Source organism: Psittacula echo (assembly GCF_963264785.1).
Source record: "Psittacula echo genome assembly, chromosome: Z".
Classification (NCBI taxonomy): Eukaryota; Metazoa; Chordata; class Aves; order Psittaciformes; family Psittacidae; genus Psittacula; species Psittacula echo.
The window spans coordinates 11,781,682-11,801,066 of NC_137742.1; the positions used below are offsets into that span (position 1 = coordinate 11,781,682).

Consider the following 19,385-nt stretch of genomic DNA (forward strand, 5'->3'; position numbering starts at 1 on the left):
CTGCCCCCAAAATGAAACAGCAAAAATGAAAACAAGATGTTCACCAGGATGAAAACGCTCACTAACAGAGAAATGCTGGTGATAGTGTGAATGGCTGTCATCTGGAGCTGGAGGATGTGTTAGGGAGGGTTTCTGCACTGCAGCAGTTTGGGATTGGTGCAGGTATAGAAACTTTGAGTTAGTGCTTTGAAATTGTGTGACATTTGAAAGAAGCACTAGGTGAAAGCTCCTGTGAACTCTGGAGCTGGCCCTTGGGCAGTAAGAATGCTTGGAATGAGTTTGTTGGGGCGCAATCAAGTGCAGACGGACTTACGGTAGTGTTTTGTCCTCTGCTTACCATGAGAGCATGAAACATTTGGGCTCAGCACCTGGTTCAGCAATCCCCAGTGGGTGCTATTGGGTTGACATATGTCCCCCGCCTGCAGAGGGCTTCAGGGTTGCAAAGACCACACTGGGAGAGCCAAAGAAGGTGCAAATGGAAGAGACAGAAAATATTGGTATGAACCACAGCACATTAGCCTTAAAACAGCTAAAGCTAAAACAAGGTTAACCCCCCTGTTTTTAATCCTTTCTATATGGCAGAAAACATGGCGAAGCAGGACATGCTTGGAAAAGTTTAAGTTAGGCTGAAAGGCTGTAGAACTAAGGTAATCATAAAAATGAAAGACAATTACTGTAGATCTTAAATCAAACAAGAATGTGAGTCAGAATATGTGTTTCAGCAGGAGGTCCAAATTGAATCATCAGACATTGTCATCCAGTGGCTCCAAGAGGACCTCTGTATGGGTGTCTGTCTGCCTTACTCTCTGGCTGATTGTTGCTTAGTGAGTACGGCAGTGAAGAGCCATGAAAGTTTTAAGTAGTTAACATAGGGTTTTTTTTGTTGTTGTTGCTCTTTACAGTGGCGATTTAAATTGGGAAAATGATCCACTGCAGAATCTTGGGGGTTGGAGTAGAAGTGACGTGCAGAATCTTCATGCTGTCAGCTCAGCCTGTTCATACATATGCTGAGTGTGGCATATTTAACTGCAGGTTAACTTAGGAGCTTGTAAGCTTTGAGGTTTTGTTGGGGTTTTTTTGGTGTGGTTTTTTTTAGTGTTCGGTAGCAAAATATTAAGATAAAAATATTAAAATAACAAGTTTTTACACTTAAAATCTGTCATCCAGTTTTCCTGCCACTTCACATCACTTTGTGCAATTCTTGTGGGATAGCTGGTACTGTGCCAAGTTAAACTTGATTTCTGCTTTGGTTTGAAGCAAGGAAGGATGAAGACTGTGGACTTGAAAGGAAAGGAAATATGCAGGGATAGAAGAATCACTATACTTGTCAGAATTCTCTATTCAGAGGAGTAATTAAATCACAGTGCTCAATTGCCAGGAGCTCAGCTTAGCTCAGCTTAGCTCAGCTTAGTAATTTGCAAACCTGGTAAAAAAAGGGAATGGTCACATAATTGCTCTTTGATTGTTTGTTTTGTTTTTTTTTTTTTTTTTCCTCATTCTAATTTATCTTTCTTTATTGGATATAAGAAGGAGTGAGGAATGCTTATTTTGACAAAAAAGGACCTGATCTGGGGAGGTGGCCAAAACCAAGATGATGTCTGTAAACTTTAAATAGCACATCCTCTTTCTGTCTGTTTTTATGTGTATGCTGTTTTGTTGGTTTTTTTTTTCCATTCTGTTGCTTAAGTGACTTTGGCTATTTCTGTCTGAACCAAAATGTAATGTTTTCTCCCCTCTTTTGTTAGCTGCTTCGTGACAGAGTAAAAACTGGATGCGAGTTGTGCATTGGAAAGTGATTGATGTGTGCTTGTGCAGCTTGTGGCACTATGAGAAGCACAGGTGCTGATGTTTGCTAGAAGTAGATTGAAAAGGCAAGAAAATGAAATTGTGCTTCTGCTCAGAAAACCTGTTGTAAAACTGTGGGGCAGGAAGCAATTCCGCAAACAAAAACTCCAATTGTTTCTGCGGGACAAAATGAAGAGGTTTCTTCAAGGCCAGGTAGATGAGAATCCAAACCATGCTCATCACTGCCAGCTCTCCCCAGTGGAGATTGAAACGGACATGTTTGTTTGTGGAATGAAGAGGAGCTCAGTGAGCACTGAATTTTCTGCTGCTGGAGGGGACTTCCATCAGGATGGAGGACGTGATTCCAAAGGAGTGAGTGAAGTGTGTGTTGGCGAGGTGGAACTGAACTGGGATGGTTATGTGAAAATACCATGCTCGGTCCAACAGAACAAGAAGGACTTACAGGGAACTTCTGATAGTACAATGCAGACCTCTTCTGAAAGGAAGGGCAGAGTGTCTGAGGGGCAGGACCTTTCTTCCCTGAGTGTTACCATGAGCTGGAGGGAGGTAGCTGAAAGGCAGGATTACTTTTTCCAGGAAACCCCCACCACATACAAGAGTCGTAGACGGCAATCGAAAGATCGCTCAGCTGACGTGGTTGATTATATTGTTAAAGAGCTCCAGGGTATAAGTCGCATCCAGACAGAGATTGCAGAGCTCCGAGAGCATCTCACCTTGATAAAAGGCTCAGTGGATGAAGTCTCCAGCTGCGTGGACACAGTCTTGAGTGAGATAGAAGGCCTGCAAAGTGGTTCCACAAGCAAAACCCAGGGTACACATGCTCGGGAGTCAAGTAAGGAGGTACGCAAGGAAGAACCAGTATTGTATTTTTATGGCATCCCAGAAGAAGATGGTGAAAACACGCTAGAGCTTATCTGTAACTTCTTGTCTGAATATCACTGTTTCAATGGTATCCAGTACAGTAAGTATATAAAAGATGCTTATAGATCAGATATTGGAACAGGCAAGCCACTAACGCCAAGACCAGCAGTTGTGAAACTTGTCAGTTGTGAACAGAGAGACTTTATTTTACAGAAGTCTGCCCTTCTGCAAAGCTCAGGGGTCCGGGTTGCTACCAGTGAAGAGCAAAAGCGTCAGAGCGCCCAAAGAGGCCGCAAAACAGATTCAGTCTCTTCACAATCTGGCTTCAAGAAGAACCATCGCAGCTCAGTGGATCCTGATGCAAGTGAGCACCTTCGAACGGACTCAGGGCAGGTTAAGAATAAAAGCACGAGCAAGAAAACACAGTGCATAGGGGAGAGACTTGATACAGTGCCAAAGTCAACCTTGACTAAGAAAAGCAACTTGGTACCTGAAAGTGGGAAGGAAGCACAGCCAATAAGCTGCAGTGAGCAGCCTTCAGATGACAGTGATGTTCACCAGGCCCTTCCTGAATCTCTGCAAAACCCTCAGGTGAGCAGTTTGACCAAATCAAGTGATGGAAATTACTGCTGCTCATCTGACTCTTCAGGCCATGCAAGCCAGATATCTGCTTCAAGCAATAGCAGTGAGCACAAACTTGACACTGAAAGTATCACTGAGAATTGTTCTTCCCTTCTAGATAAAGATGAAGGGATAACCACAGAAGAGATTGAAATAGATGGTGATACCCCATGCAAACTCACCAGCGTGGAGAAAGCTGATATTCAAAGAGAAGATGTTTCTAGTGGGGTGACAACTATTAGCTATGATCATACAACAGATGAAATGGCTGATAGTAGTGACAGTTTGAAGGATATGATCCAAATGGACCTGAATGATCAAGATCCAACTGATCAGGTCTTTAGGGATGTCCTGGAAAATTCCCAGTATTTCCTTGACCATTCCCGGGACAACATTGATCTTGTAGACATGAAGTTTTACACTAATAAGCTTGGGAAAGCTATTCATCACTTCAGGTCTGCTCTGCAGGTGGTGTTTCACAAACTGGAGACAAGTGATTCTGAAGCCCTTCTGGAAGATGATAGTGGCTTACAGATGGATGATGACAATACACTGATGCTGACCAGTTCAGGTATGTGTGGCAGCTCTGACAACTTTGCTGAAACCCCTCCTAGTCAGTCCTCTGAGAGCCAGGCAAACACAACTGCCAACAGCGAAGCATCTGGTCAGATGCAGTTTGTTCCTTCCAGCCTTTCCTCTGTTCCACATGAGCCTCCTGTTTCCAGTGTGGTGCCATCTTCCGAGTGTGAAATCCCGGCTGGGCAGCGCTTACCTCCTGAGGAGCTGGGGGGAGATGTGAACTCTCTACCTGAGCCAGCAAAGGACTGCAGACCCATGAGCCTCGACAAGGTGTGCGCAGAGACCATCTACCTGAACAAATGCATCAACAATTTCAAAAATGTGCTGAGGGAAAAGAGACAGATGCGTAGGAGACTCTTAAAAGAATTAGCGCAGGAAGGAAACTGGATTTCTGCTGAGGAGACAAATTCAGGTAAACCAAAACAATGCTTTTAAGGAGTTGCCAAGGTGTGATATTTGTGCAGCTGGCAGTCAAAACCTCACTCTGTGGGTGGACAGTTTATTAGAAGTTATGAGGATATAGTTACGAAGACAAGACATATGCTGTGCAACAGTACTGACCTTCTCTCTCTCCCGCCCCCCCAAAAAAAAATTTATTGTGTAACACACTGAAATGCAACTTACCAAGCTTCACCTCTTTTCTTTCTTTTTCTTTGAGGGAAAGAGGGAGATTTGCAGTGCATCTTCAAAATAGCAGGTGTTAAGTTTTTTCGTCATAATTCGTGACTTAGTTTCTTGTTAAATATAATAGTTAAGACATGTGATAACAAAGTGTGCCTCTGAGCTATAAGTAGCCAGACTTGCAGTTTTTGAGTGCTGAGTGGATCCAGACTTCAAGTGGCTCCATCACGAAGTGGGAGTTCTCAGTATTTAATCACTGCTAGATGTCAACCTAGTAGAGACCTTTAAGAACAAAAATAAAGAAGCTGACACCTGTGTTTTGGTATTGTTCCCATAACTTGCCCATGAGATGAGAAATTTTCCATTTCTGTGGAGCTGCATCCCTTATTGCCAGCACAGGTACTGAAGTGTTTGACTGCAGCAGATGTGGGCTGATCCAGTGGTGGAACAGTGCTGGTTAACCCATTCATGAGGATGTGGGCGATAGAAATGACTGACATGTTTTGATAAACCATGTTTGATAGGCCTTGATTTGGTGAAATGAAACCTAACCTTGAAGTGTAAGTCCATCTGCCCTCTCCCTCTCCAGACTTTCTTGGTGTCATCTCCAAATCGTTGCACAGTTAAGGGAAAAGGCTTTGTTTTAAGAGTGGAAGATATTGCAACTACAGCTTGAAATCTTTACATCATTATTGTGAACCTCCTTGTATCAAATACTGTGTGCACTTCCTGCAATCATGAAAGCTAGTCAAGATAATCAGAGTGTTCTTTTTCTCTCTGAAAGAGTTGTCTCCTTCCAAGTGTCTTTTCCAGCAACTGTGCTTTTGATGTGAAGAAACAATCTGTCAATCTATATTTGACTTCTCTACCAGTGACCTTCTCAGTTATGCAGATCATAAAGCTTGTAATCAGCTCTTTGCTTTCTTACTTTGTATGAGGTCCTTAGTACAGTTGATTCAAACAATAGGTTGTTAATGAGGGAAACACTAGGATTTGTTAGCAGGCTTGGCACAGACACATATGTATTTTTGAGTTTGAAGGGAATGTTTAGATTACTAAAACATGGATAGTATATGCCTTTAAAAAGAAAGGAAAATCAGAAAGCTATTTTTACTTTCTGTTACTTCTTTCCCTGGTTTTAGGCAGTGTTTGCATAGTGCTCAAGTCCTGGACATAAGTCCTAATTTTAGGACCCGAGGAAACAGACAGTGGGTTAGCATTTGCCACAATACAGCAAGAACACTGAAATAACCCATTTCTGAATGTGAGAGGAGGCTGCTCATCTCAGCAGAGTTTGAGCAATACAGGCATGTTCACAAGGCGAGAAGTAGCCAGAACAGTTGAAAAGGAGAAGGATGGTCACTGCTGGATCTGGTACCTTAGAGCTGGCTCCAGGGTGGATTGGCATTGCTGAGTCTCCCTGGTTCAGTTCTCCTGAATATCATGTAGTGATGTGACAAAGAGTTGATGCTTGTGTGACACCAATGTAAAGGTGCATCTGTATATCACATACAACAACTGAAGTTCCAACAGTTAAGTACGGGATGAAATCACAATGTAGGAAATGTGCTCTGAGAGACAGCAGAAGTCTAAGGGAGTCAAGGGTAGTGGAAAACACTGGTCAAGGGATGAGAAATGAGAGAACCTGGGGAAAAAAACCTGGAAGAGCTGTCAGGAGGCAAAGCAGCTCAGACCACCAAAGCAAGGCAGGGGGCTGGAAAGAGCATGCCTGTCCCGATTGGAGGTCAAGGGATACAATCAAAGCAGCAGTGCTCATGAAGGATAAGCAAGTGGAAAAGGATCCAGCAGGGGAATAACCACTTAGCTGTAGCGAGAGCAAGAGAAGGGGAAGACAGTATTGCCAAGGGCTGTAGAGCAGGGCAAAATTAATTGGATACTCATTCAATTTGAAGTAGGCTTGTTTTGGCATGCATTTCTGAGAAAGGGAAGCAACAGTTTTATGTGCTTCTTCACTGTACTCAAAGTAAGTTTGAGCCAAGCTTTTATATTCTTCCTTTGGGAAAAAGATCATACTCCATGCAAGGGAAGGTTGTTGATTTGCTTTTTTCTTTCCCAGCTGCAGATGAGCATATATAACTTTCTTTAAAATCTGAATTTGTTCTTAATAGGATGTTAAGCTTCTGGGTCAGGTCCATTGAAAACTCAGTTCTGCCTACTGGCTTTTTGCTTGTGAGCCTGAATAACCACTGTGTTACTCACGCCCACTTGAAAGTTCAGTTCAAGGTATTTTACTAAATGTGTTTGGCAGCAGTCTGCAGTGAAGGAATGGATGATAACTTTGAAGGTGTTGGTAAATCTGTGTATTTTGGTGAATCAGAGATAGGATGCACTATCATAAAAGTTTATTTATAGCTGTACACAGATGCAAATTATCAGAGCAATTAAGAACTTGGCAGATGCTTATAAGTAATAGTGTTTAATTTGAAGTCCAAAGAGAAAAAATAAAATATCTGCTGAAAATCTAAGCAAGTTTTTAAAGTTTTAATCTAAGAAAAAGGGAAAATAAAAACCCCAGCATAAGCGAAGTTGAAGACAGTTGGATTTTGTGTATGTTTAAAAGAAGCCCTGAAATGACAGAGGGTTTTGTAGATGTTATTTGACTACTCAAAAGTGGAATGGTGAAAGAATTCTGCGATTGGCCTATATAACTGAATTAGTCACCACTGATGGTGCTGTGAGCACACCTGCTGTAATGAAAGATAATCAGAAGATTTTACGTCTTTGTCTGCAGTTGCTCAGAGCTTTACCAAACCTCATATTTGGCCTGAAACTGTCCCTAACAGCTTTAAAATGAAGGGGCTCAGAAATAAAAGACATGTATGAAATTTATGCCAAAATAATCCTCTTTTTTATTTTCTTTGAAAAAAAATTGGGTCTAATGCAAGATTTATTGTTTTCTGTTTCTATAAAAATAAGTTTGACCTATATTTCAGAAGCTGTAGTGCCCTCAGGCCTTAAAATTTGGCAGTGGTAGTCTGTGTCAAGGATTTTTTCTGTGGAAAATCAACCCCAAATGAGCCAAGTGAATAAGCTTTTGAAAAGTGTGTAGTTTGCATATGCTCACTGGTAGCTTGCTACAGTTGAGCTGTTGTGCTGCCAGAGACTCCATCTGTCCTCAGTGTTTTCCAGCTGGGGGCTAAAGCAGGGCTTTCCCTGCTCAGCGTGACTGAGAGCCATGGCAGACCTGAGAGGGGACACAAGTCCAGATCTTCCGCATCTCCTGCTCTGTGAGACTTCACAGGAGACATCAGGAAGGAATCTGGTTCAAATACAGAGGAGTTACAAACACAGGAATGAGAGAAGTCTGTATCTGCCTGGGACAAGCCGGAACAACCCCAGGGACGAACTCAGGAGAGATGGGGTTTGAAGGATTCAGGGTGAGAAGGACAAAACCAGAGCGCTTGCAGTGGAAATAGGTCTGCCTGGGTGAGGTTTTACCTAACAGAATGCGATGGGCAGGAGGATGGTATGGAAAATGACTTCAGAGGGGAACAGACAGACGTGACAGCACCCAAAAAAGCATGTTCCCATCAGAGTCTGGGATGGACCCTCAGCTTCTCCAGGTTGGCAGGTCTGTGCAGAGCTGACTGTCAAATCGCAGCACTCCTGAAGCACCGGCTGTTGCGCAGAGCATGGCAACATCCTTCTGCTTGCGTTTTCTCCCCCATTAGCTCATGAAGGAGAGGCCCACAGGGCAGTCCGGAGGCTTTCCTCCCTGATGAGCATCCACGCAGGCATGTCTTAAGTTGGAAAGTAGGGGTTTTATTTTAGCTACAATCCAGCACTTCATTTGCTGAAGTGATTTGACTTCTCCTCAGTGATTGAGTCAAAATAGCTGCTCTATTTTCCCGTCTTGGTGATTGCATGTGTGTAATTACACCCATACAGACAGTAACTTCAAAAACTATTTTAGCTTTTAAACCAATTTGAGTGGCCCTTGTTGCCATGAAGATATTCCTTCCCCTCCATCTTTCATATGCAAATGAGTAGTATGATTCTCCTATGCAGATATAGAATTATCTGATTGGAAGACTTACTTAAAAAATATCACGCCTGTACCGGAAGTTTTGAGTATGACTCTCATATAACTTTACTAGCCATGAAATTGCCTATCCATAAACATGAGATTTAGTGTAGGAGGCTTACGGATTTTTTATTTTTTTTTTCTTTTTCTCAGAGGAGGATTGCCTAGATTTATGAAACCAGAAAGTATCTCTCTGCATTATGGTATCTGCAAAAGCAAAATGTGTTCTGTGGGAGCTACCAGGTTCCTCCTAATGGGCAAAATGTACAGGGGGCGAAGAGGGAAGGAGGGGGGATGCTTAAGATACAGGCAGTGGATGCAGTCAGAGAGGGAAGAAGGGAAAAAATCTGTTCCTCTCTGTAATAAAGACAGGTTCTCTTTACAGTATGGTAAATAGCAGCTCTAATTCTGTCCGAAGGTTACTTAAAATTCTTGAGTTTATAGAACAGGAACTGTGACTCTAAAAAGCATCTCTCAAAAGTATATATTCTAAATGCATGTGCAGTTATGGATAAAATTTGATTAGTTTAACTTGAGAGTAGTTGCTAGAGATTAATTAACTGGTGTACGTCCCAGGAAGCACATGGGAAAACGCTCCGCTGCACAAATGTTGTATCAACTTGAGACATATGTTTACCCCACTTTCTGAAATCATTTTACAGAGCTCATGGCAGAAATCTGGTCTATTAACTTTTGTCCCTCTCCTTCTCTTTTTTTCTTTGCAGAAGGAGGTAGAGGAGAGCTCCAGGTTGTACGTGTTGTCCCTTGTAACCAGCCTCTCTTTCTGAAATGCCTGTGTGTGCATGCCTTGTCTTCATGCAGCTAGTTGTTCCCACTGAGGCGCTGAGATTCAGTTTAGCATGTTATGGTTGTTGAGGAATTGCTAACATTGTGTATGCATTAAGAGTCTGTTCAGTGCCTATTACCTTGTACAAAGAGGAAAACAAGAATGCTTGGAGTGGTCTCCTTTCGGTGCTCTGTGGGGTGCACGTAATGTGCACAGGCACCGTGTCAGCAGAGTACAAGCTGTTTATCTTTCCAATCATCCTCTTTATGAATCGTGTTTAAACCAAGTATTTCCTCATTTTCCCTCAGCTGTATTACTTCATTCCATCTCTATCTGGTTTGTACATTTACAGCAATTAAGGTAAAAAGTGCCACTATGAGATTAAGCAAGACTGTGGATGCTGGGAGCTGTCTGCTGCAGATCCTTTGCTTTTTAGCTAGCTACAGGCTGCTCTTTGCTTTGAGCAGGGCTGTGTGCCCCGCAGAAAAGGCAGGACTTTTCCTTTAGTACCTACAACTATTGCCTCTCCACTCAGGGGGTGGTTGACTCTCTGCTTATCACTCTGTGGACAATAGGTAACTCTCCTAAGAGGATACGCAGAATTGTGTTGTTGACTGCTGTGTAACTTCCTATTTTGTGTTTGCAACTGTACCTCATACAGAGAAGTTTCTGGCTCTTAGACTGTCAGCTGTTCTATTTTCTTGAACCTATGTTATGTGGGTTCAGTGCCTGCTGTGCTTCTGCCTCTCCCTTAGTTGTATGAATCAGCCCAGATCAGCTTCCTGGAGTATGCTGAACATTGCATGGCTTCTGGCCTCCATGCAGATCTCATCCTTTGAGTTTGATGAATTTGCATTTCTAAGCTTTATTGGCTCATGTATCAGCAGTTTTGTTTCATTCTTACTGGTAAATGTCTGTCCCTTAGCGCTTTTTCAGGCATGCAGAGATACCTGGTGTCAAATATTGGCGTCAAGTTCTGTCCTCTTCTGGCCTCAGTGCAAAAACACCGCAGCCTCCTTTAAGCTGCTCATCTGGCAGCTGGAAAATTGGAACTGGAAGATATATCAGGTGGAAGGAGCTTCCTGTGGGGCTCTTCAGTAATTATCTAAATTGACTTTCTTGCAGAATATGGAATGTAGAATGAATTTCAAATAATCCCTTGGCTTGTTGCAGCCTTGGAATCCATGTAAAACATAGTGTATTTGGTCAATGAAGACATGGAACTACAAGACTGACTAGTCTAATTGAGATGATTTAGTTCAGACTAATTCTGCTAATACCCCTGAAGAAATGTTCTAATTAGGCATGACCAGAAGTTTAATTTAGACAGTGAAACAGATGCTCCTTGTTTTAGCCTGATTCAGATTAATCTATAGCTAAATTGAGGCCTTGAGGTTTAATAATGAAGCATGGTATCTGAAAACAAGCTAGGATGATTTTCAAAACAAATAAAAAAATCATTATTAGTATTTTGTTGTTAAACAAATCATCTTTCCATGGTTTATATCTGTATTTTATCTAAGAGGATAATGTGCTCGACACAGTACTTAAACGTGATGGAAAGTTACATTGTGAGAAAGCCTTTTATGTGGAGGGATGGATTTATATGGAGAGGGCTAACAGAGCTGAGGATGTTCTTCCTTTGTCTTGTGCTGCTCCAGACTTGGTGATTTATTTATTCGTTTATTTATTTTATGCCTCTGTCCATTTTATGGACTTCCTCCTCTACAGAAATATGTAATTGTTCTGTCCATTACAACATCATGTGTATGAGATAAACTGTGAAATTTACAAATTGTAGCTTGGTTAAATAACTTTTGAAGTTACTTTTAAGCCTACCTGCTGCTTTTCCCAGCTAAGTAAAAACCCCTATTTGTTTCATTTTCAGGCTTCACCAAACATTGCCTTCTCTATCATTGAGTAATGTGCCTTAAACGATCATGTCTGTTGATGTGTTTAATCCAGGGTATTAATCTTTGCTATTTTGTCACAAGCATTATTTTGCTAACTGTTTCTTGCCTGATAAGAAACTTTAATTACTTGGAAAAGGCCTTTCAGCCACTCATTGCAGCATGCTTTACTGTGAGTGAATATACTGCATTACTACAGTGACAGGCACTTTGCCAGCTGAAGGTATTTGTTGGACAGTAAGTGTAAAACTGTCATCCATCAGCATCAGAAATAAAACAAAATTGAATAGAGATGTGGTGGGCTATTTTGTTTACATGTTCGCTTCTCCATCTTATCAGTGCTGCTTTATGTGCTTACTTATTAAAAATTAAGATGAAAATTAAGTGATCAAGTGACAGATCTGTGCAGAGAAGCGAAGCATAAGCCAGCAAAAAGCCTTCTGTGACAGGCAGCATGGGGATGTCCAGGTGTTAAATGTGTCTACTTTCACAATTGTTCCAGTGTTCTCATCTGCCTGTTGTTTGCTTGCCCAGGCTCTGAGCAAGCCATGCTCTCATCAAGGGCTAACTTAAGCAGATCCATGGCTGATGACAAGATCTAGAGCACCTACTGGAGCCCTCCTGGGTCCTGGTTTCAGAGAGCGAGGAGCTCCCGAGCTGCAGAAAATCCATCTGAACAGTATTGCCATTTGCCTTTTTTAAATGAATAGGGATACATGGAGCGTTCCTACTCACAACGGTGGTGTAAACTATGGATTGTTTTGTTTAACTGGCACTCCCAGAGGTGTCTGGACCCTGTTAACACTCATGCCAACACTGGTAGGTAATTCAGCCTCTGGTTCTTTGACTAGATGAGTTTGTGCAACAAGGACCTGCGTAGGACTTCTTGGTGACTGCCAGCACTCTGCCACTGTGTGATACTGTGCCACTACCTCATATATAAACTGCCCAACTTCCTTCTTTAAAACTGGCTAGGTTTGGTGTCTGCTTCTCCTTCTGAAAGGCTATCATGGTGAGACACCTTCAAATTTTCATCCTCTGTTTATATTTAGCTGTCTATTGAATAAGTACAGAAAAAGGTGCCTTTTGTTGGCCTAAGCCCGCTCTCCTGGTCTCTTCCTATAATATTGTGTTTACATCCTCATACTGCTTTGCCGTTTTCCTTTGTGAATTCTTTTTACCTTGATATAGAATAAAAAGATCGTATATACCTTTCTGAAGGAGTCTTGCCAGCACAGTACAGAGGCATTTATGGTTTTACTTCTACAGAGACATTCCGCTGGACATGCTGTATGGATTATGTTTTCTCCTTAAATGGCTTGCAGAGTGTCTTAGTGGCTCATTGCCAGTGTGATGACTAGAAGTAAAGTCTGTTATCATGTGCTTTTCTCCACTGAGGAACACCTCCTGTGTGGTCAGATTCATGGCAGGCTTTAGGGCTTTGACCTTGCCATTCCTACTGTGTTTAATCCTCTGTTGTTGCAGGCTTTGCTGCCATCAGTTCTTTCCACTCACCATCTGAGTTCTGTATCAATAATTCTCCTGTGTTTGTCATCAGCAGATTTTATCAGCAGATCCTGCTTACTCCCACTAGCATCCTTATTGCGTTGTCCGTGGCTGGCTCAGTTACAGTTACTTGTTTATCCACCCTAAAGCTCCCCACTCCTTCTCAGCTTATCCGGCCTTATTAACGTCACATGGCATTGCATCAAAAGTTTTTTGTTGAAATGAAAATTCAGTTGATAATTCATTTTACAGTGTAATGAAAAATAGTTTATTTGTTGAACAAAACCCCCGTGTTTTAAAAACTGGTGTGCCGTGTATTGCATTTTTTTCCCTGTTTTCCAATTGCCTCCATGTTAATTCTTTCCTTCGTGTTTGTTCTAAAGACTTTCAAGCTGCTGAAGCCAATAATGAGCCTACACTAGTCTAGATCACATTTCCCTTCTTCCCCCACACCTTAACTGTGGATGCTGCATTGGCTTTTCTATAGTTTCAAAGCATCAGCCCTCTTTTGATGGAAGTCAGGTGCTGCTTCTCTTGGCATTTTCTCAGGGAGGATGCTGCCTGGAGCAAATTACCTCTTTACTTTCAGCAGGTGATAACTCCTGTTTACGCACAACCATCGCCTCCTTGCCCCTGCATCAATACTGTCACTTACTGAAAGCTCATTCTTATGGTTTGTGCTGTTGCACGCTAGAGAAGCTCTTTCTCTTCTCTTGTTTTCTTTTTATTTGTAGGTATAAAAGGCTTGGCAAAAGTAATTAAAAGTAAATGAGAACAAGTACAGTTTACCTGGACTGTCAACAATTTGTACTTGGCATGTCTCAAAATCCGGGTGATGATGGAGGTTTGTTTCCTGATCATGTTTTCTGCTCTTCCTTTCATCCACACTCCCAGCTGTTCTCCATTGACTCATGGTTGCCTGTAGGAAACAGTTATTGCTCAGTTAGGTAAACAACGCTCCCTGGATCTTCTTCCCTTGAACAGATCTCTTGATGCTCTTGTAGTCTCCAGGCTTCAGTGTTGCCCATGCTATTTGTAGTACTTTTCTATCTCAAATATTGGTCACTTGCACTTTGAGTTTCTCAGATAAATTGATTGAAAAACCTGTCACACTAATTGCTTTTGCCAGTAAATGTTGCCACGTTTGTATTTGTCATTCTCTGTCATTCAGTACATCTGAACTGACTGGTGTTAAGCTCAAACAAGTATAAAACGTTGTTCCATTTTAGGATTGCTTTCTAGCCACAGCTCTTCCAAGTGTTCAAAGGTGAAGAACCTCGTGTGCTCTGAAGGATCTGATTGCATTTACTTCATAAATCTTTTCTCTTGACTAGCAGTTGATTCAGATCTCTCTGGGAGAAATGCAGGTTTCAGGCTAAGGTGTTTTGGAAGCACAGCTTGGAATGGAGATGGGTAGAGCCTAGCCCTGGTGTGCTGCTCTGATTGTGTTGGACCATGGGTGTGTGATCATGTAGAAAAGCTGGAGTGTCCATGCAGTTATGGATAATGTCATGTTGTTCAAACCTGTTTAAAGTAATAATGTAGTCTTCAGATCTGCCCAGCCCTGGAGTTTTAGAACTAACAAATTAAAAGTTTGGACTTCTGCTGCTGTACAAATCGAGACATCAAATAGATGCTTTTGTTTTGTTCTTTTATCTTCCATAAAGCTGGAGCCTATTTCCTGACCCATACCCCTTTCTTTTGTTACAATTCTCAGGTTATAAAATACTTCGTTTTCCATTGTATACAACTTGCAGCCTTTTCATACTGTTAGCAGACATGATTATCTGAGGTCGGGGTATTAGCTATTACCAGTGTGTCTTGCTTAGTTGTGTTTGAAAACAGCTTTTATTTCAGGGAGAGTAGGAGAATTTGTGAATTGTAAGCTGGAGCAAAGAGGTTTCTGGTTATAGGTAAACCTATAACCTATCTTTCCCGTACTCAAAATCTTTGTTTCCTTCAGGCATTTTGCAATTGTTTAAGCACTTCTCAGCCCTGAAGATTCTCAGAGAAACAAAACATCATTCTGTAAACAAGTGAACGTAATATTGTTACAAACATAAGAACATGGTTTAAATTCATTAATATTAATCCTCAAACTTGCAGACTGTGGTGTTTTCTATTATAGTGTGAGATCCCAGTTCACCTGCAATCATCTTGCAAGCAACGGCCCTTGTTTTACACCTCTTGGAAAATTAAATACTTGCATATGGATGTGTGGAGCTGCAATGGAACCTTCCTGCTTAGGGGGCTGATGACTCTTTGCATTTGAGCATGAGCAAAGCTCACCAGTATCTGTACAGAGTTTCATGTTGATCAGTCATTTGTGCATTTCATAAAGTTGCTTTTAATTCATAACATCTTCATTATGACCATGTTCATGTAAGTGGTGATCATGTTCACTTGAGTGGAGGAGCTGTCTAGTAGCTCATGGTTTTGTTTGGTTGGAAATAAAAAGCCAACAGTTGGTCTGTCGAAAGAGAAAGTGCACTGAACAGGCTCTTCAGGTTTCAGTTTAGGTGTTCAGTGAAATCGCATAGCCTGTCTGTGTCTGTATGACTTACCCTGACATGTTGGTCATCAGAGGTGCTTGAATAAGTTTCTGTATACATTTGCCTGCATGCAGCGTGGTCTGTTATCCTTTCCTCAGAATATAATCTGCATACATTTCCTGGGGTTTTCAGAAACTAATGTCATATTATTCTTTTCCTTTCCCTCATTTAAGGGTCAAGATGAGGCTGATCCATCAAAACCACCGTGGCTCAAAGGAGGGTAAGTGGTATTTTGGGACCTTGTTTCCTGTGTTTATAAGTACAGTGTAATTTGAGGTCTGCGTTTCAATCTAAATAAAAAAGTCTGATGTTTTTAATGGCTGATTTAAGGATTAATCAAGTGGCCATGCCTCACTTAGAGCCAGGCTGCTGCTGTATTTCAGTCTCCTCTTAAACAGCTGGAGGTGGGCTGCACAGCTTTTGAAGAGATCTGTGTTTGAGGACATGTTATGTATAATATGAAACCTGATGGTGGCAAGTGCTTATGGCACAGCATTAAACATTCTTATTGAGCACCACAGGGTGGTCTGGATGAAATCATTTTTCCTGAGTCAGTCACTGTTGGCACCAGGGAAGGGAGAGAGTAGCTCAGAAAGATTGCTGTGCCTTTCTAGAAGAAAAAAGTACCTTTGGGGAGGTCTTCTGTCTTTGCAGTGATTTATGTGGACATTGAACTAGTCAAAACATTGGTAAGTCTGAAAATCATTGCAGTGATCATCATGCCTCTTTTTGCACAGGTGAGAGTGAGAGGCCGCATGTTCCCTCTGCAACATGCTACTCGCAGCAAATGAAGCAGACAAATTCTGATTGTAATTTCACCATGCTACTCTGCATAATAGGTGTCAGCATGGGAGCTTCCTTCCCTAGAATCCCCTCTGGAAAAAAAAGACTGTGACACACTGTACAGGCTGCTAGGTTATGTGCCTTATACGTGATGGGGGTGACACGGTTTGCTGGTGGTGCACTCATTAGGAGCTGATGTAGCAGCATATTTGCCCTGAAATCTCAGGAAGAGGTTGGCTTGCTACATGCATAAGTTAATTCTCAAACTACTGAAGGCAGCTTTCTTAATAAAATGCAAAGTTAAATCAGAGGCTTCATTTTATGGCTTTCTGGTTTTGGAGTCATTGTTCTATGAGATGTTGGTATTCCCACTAAGCATCCTCCACACCTGCAGATGCTTGGAGCTGCCTAGCAACCCCATGCTTTCCTAAGGAGCCTGGGACTTCAGTGAGCAGGTTCCTGGAGAACTGGCAATTAGCAGAGGCAAAAGACAGTGATTTATTTTAACTATCAACAGCACCTTCTCCTGCTTTAATGAGGAGACAATGTACTGAGTTTATTGGTTCATGCATGCAGAATGATTTCCCAGCCTGAAAGACGAATACACGTGCAGTCCTGAAATACTTAAAGATGTGTTTTGTCAGTTCAAGGCAAGGTTTGCTCTAGTCTGGTAATTTTCCCTTTCAATGTGAGATAAAACAGTCTGGCTAATGTAGTTTTGACAAAAGTTCAGCTTATTTGCTGTATCAGCGGATGCAGGGGGTTTACAGAGGAGGTGGTTGTGGGTGGTGAACCTTTAATTGCACCATTAGCTACGTTGTGGTTTATTAGCCACAAAGTACATTAAAACATTTACGTTTGGTGTTCTCTTTCATATGCAGATTAGGGTATCCTTTGAAGGAAGTAATCGTCTTCTGTCATTGCAAACCACCTTTGCTTCCTCAAATTTTAAAAATTTGATGGAAGTATCTATATGATAAAACTTGTATTAAAAGATGAATACATGCTTCAAGCTGTTTTCACTTCTAGCATAACGCAACGGTAGTTCCCTGTCTATAGTTGCTGGCTTTGGAGAGATATCTTAAAAAACAAGTACTGTTGGTATTACTGATCAGTATCTGGATGTAGTATCTCATATCTGTATATTTTATTTACTAACGCAGATCATCTTTTCATACAGAAATGCTATTCACTCTTCAAAACAGCACTCCATAATAATGCCATAAATATTACATGCACTGCAGAGGAGAGTTACCCTATTACATATAGCTTACCTATAAAGCGCCAGTGTGCATATTTGAGGCACTGTCAGTACTTCTGTCTATGCAAACACTCCCAATTTTGTTAAGTGAAGTAGAAATTGTGTTTGAATAAAGAGACTGAGGTAGCTGAAAGCATAGGCTGAATAATTTTTAATATTATATATAATTTTATTTTGAATAAATTTGAATATTAAGAATTGTTGCTTAGAATTCTTTTTGATTTTAATATTAAGAAGCTAAAAGCAGGTCATCTTAATGTATAACTACATGGATACTAAGATACAGTAGGTGAAAAAAAGCACCTTTCAAATATGTTTGTTCTCTATCAGTCTGGCTTACAACTGGTTTTATCATAAAACTCAGTCTATCTGAAGTATTTTGCAACAAGCCAGACATCTAACTAGACATGTTTCTCGAGCACAATAACTTTTTTAGGCTCATCTTTAATTTATAGACCATGCAATTTATATGTTTTCCTTTCCTTGGAAGTGTCAGAGTATCACAGGTTCCTTTCAACTGAATTAGGATAAAACAAAAAAAGTCATTGGAAACAAAATGTAAATTCCCAGCTGTGCCATTGACTTCTGTCAGAAGTCAGATTTTTGCTTGTGACCATCTTGTTTCATCTTTTCAGTGTACAGACTCTCCCTTTGTATTTTGCTTATGCTTTCTATAATAAATCAGAAGGGATTTATTGCAATTCTCTATTGGAAATGAGAGTATCCTTTAGTAAAAATGCTATGTAGCCTTGCTGTGAGGATTTCCAGCGTTGGAAAACTGCTCTCATGCTTGCCCAAAGATTCCAATAGTTGTAATTAACTGCTGTAAATCTCCACCTTCCATAAGTCCGAGTTTGCCTTCCATCCCCAGCTGTGTCAGCTGCCTGCGGGAGGTTTGTGTTCATCGTGTAGGACCATGGAGAGGCGAGCACGGTGCAGATGTGAGTCATGGTGCATGCAGAGCTGATGCTGTTCATGCAGTTAGGTGTGACTGCTCACCTTCCCACCAGGCTTCAGCCAGCAGCAGCTATCAGCTCAGCTAAGGCTCGGACATGTCACCCTCCTACGAGAAAGTCATTTGACTATTCTAGCTCTATGGCGTGTTTCTGTATATAACAGACTGCCTCCCTCCCTTGTGCTAGGCTGTGCCTTCACATTCTTTTCCACCCTAAAGCATGGTCTACTATAACATAGGTTTGGTCATCCTGAATAGGGTTTTTTTGACTACTGACTGTATTCAGAGCATGTTTGCGTCGGTGCTGCTTGCTGGGGAGTGTAAGTTGCCTCATCACTTACCAGCCTCCCAGTTTTCATGACATGCAAATTTGTAGAGACAGTTTGGTTTCCTAAATTTATTTAAAGGGTAGTTCCATGTGTGTCTTTTATTGCAGTAAGAACAGCTTGTCCTATGCTCCTCCCTGTAGTTGTGGTGTCCTAAAGCATGTAGCTGGGTGTGGTGTACCAAATCAGTGGAATATGCAGGTTGAAAGAGCCAGTTTAGCACACAAATGCAAAAAGGCATAAGCCAGCATGGTATGGGGTGAAAACAAGTGGGTAAGGATAGAGAGGCAGAAGGTTCCTTTACAGTCTCTGTAGCCAAGAAAAAGGCCTTGGCAACCATATTCTTAATGTTAGGAAGGCATGAAAGGAATGTGGAGGTGGGAAGTTAATCCTGGGGAGATTACAGCTGGACACAAGAGGAAAAGTTTTCCCAATGAGAACTATCAGCCATTGGAATAGTTTCCCTAGGGAAGTGGTGGATTCCCCAACGTTGAAGACTTTTAAGGTGTGGTTGGACAGAGTGCTGGGACATCTAGTCTAGGTCATGCTTTGCCTGGAAACATCGGACAAGAGGATCCTTGAGGTCCCTTCCAACCTGGTGTTCTGTGATTTACTGGGGGTCTTCAAGCATAGGCTTACATCCATGTGGTGTTAGCAGTGAACAGCAGGATCCAGATACTGTTATCCAGGTTGGTCACATCAGAAGATTACAGTGTTTTATTTTAGCAGGTTCTGAGTGTTGCTGGGGGTTGGAACTAGATGATCTTAAGGT

At 41.6% G+C, this 19,385-nt stretch overlaps 2 protein-coding genes across 2 annotated transcripts in view; both read left to right on the top strand.

Moving 5' to 3' along the window:
- The window catches only part of LOC308231703 (protein unc-13 homolog B-like), a gene marked incomplete at both ends in the record, with an annotated part of 214,278 nt that overhangs the window by 112,459 nt on the left and 82,434 nt on the right, over nucleotides 1-19,385 (top strand). Inside the window, one exon of the mRNA XM_080637365.1 lies at nucleotides 15,462-15,508. Coding sequence (XP_080493491.1) covers nucleotides 15,462-15,508 — 47 coding nt within the window. The remainder of the gene's footprint in view (nucleotides 1-15,461; nucleotides 15,509-19,385) is intronic.
- Nucleotides 1,846-4,302, top strand: LOC308231666 (uncharacterized protein; the record flags this gene model as incomplete). The annotated part of the gene is made up of 1 exon (XM_080637329.1): nucleotides 1,846-4,302. The coding sequence occupies one exon, from the start codon at nucleotides 1,846-1,848 to the stop codon at nucleotides 4,300-4,302; it is 2,457 nt and encodes an 818-aa protein (XP_080493455.1).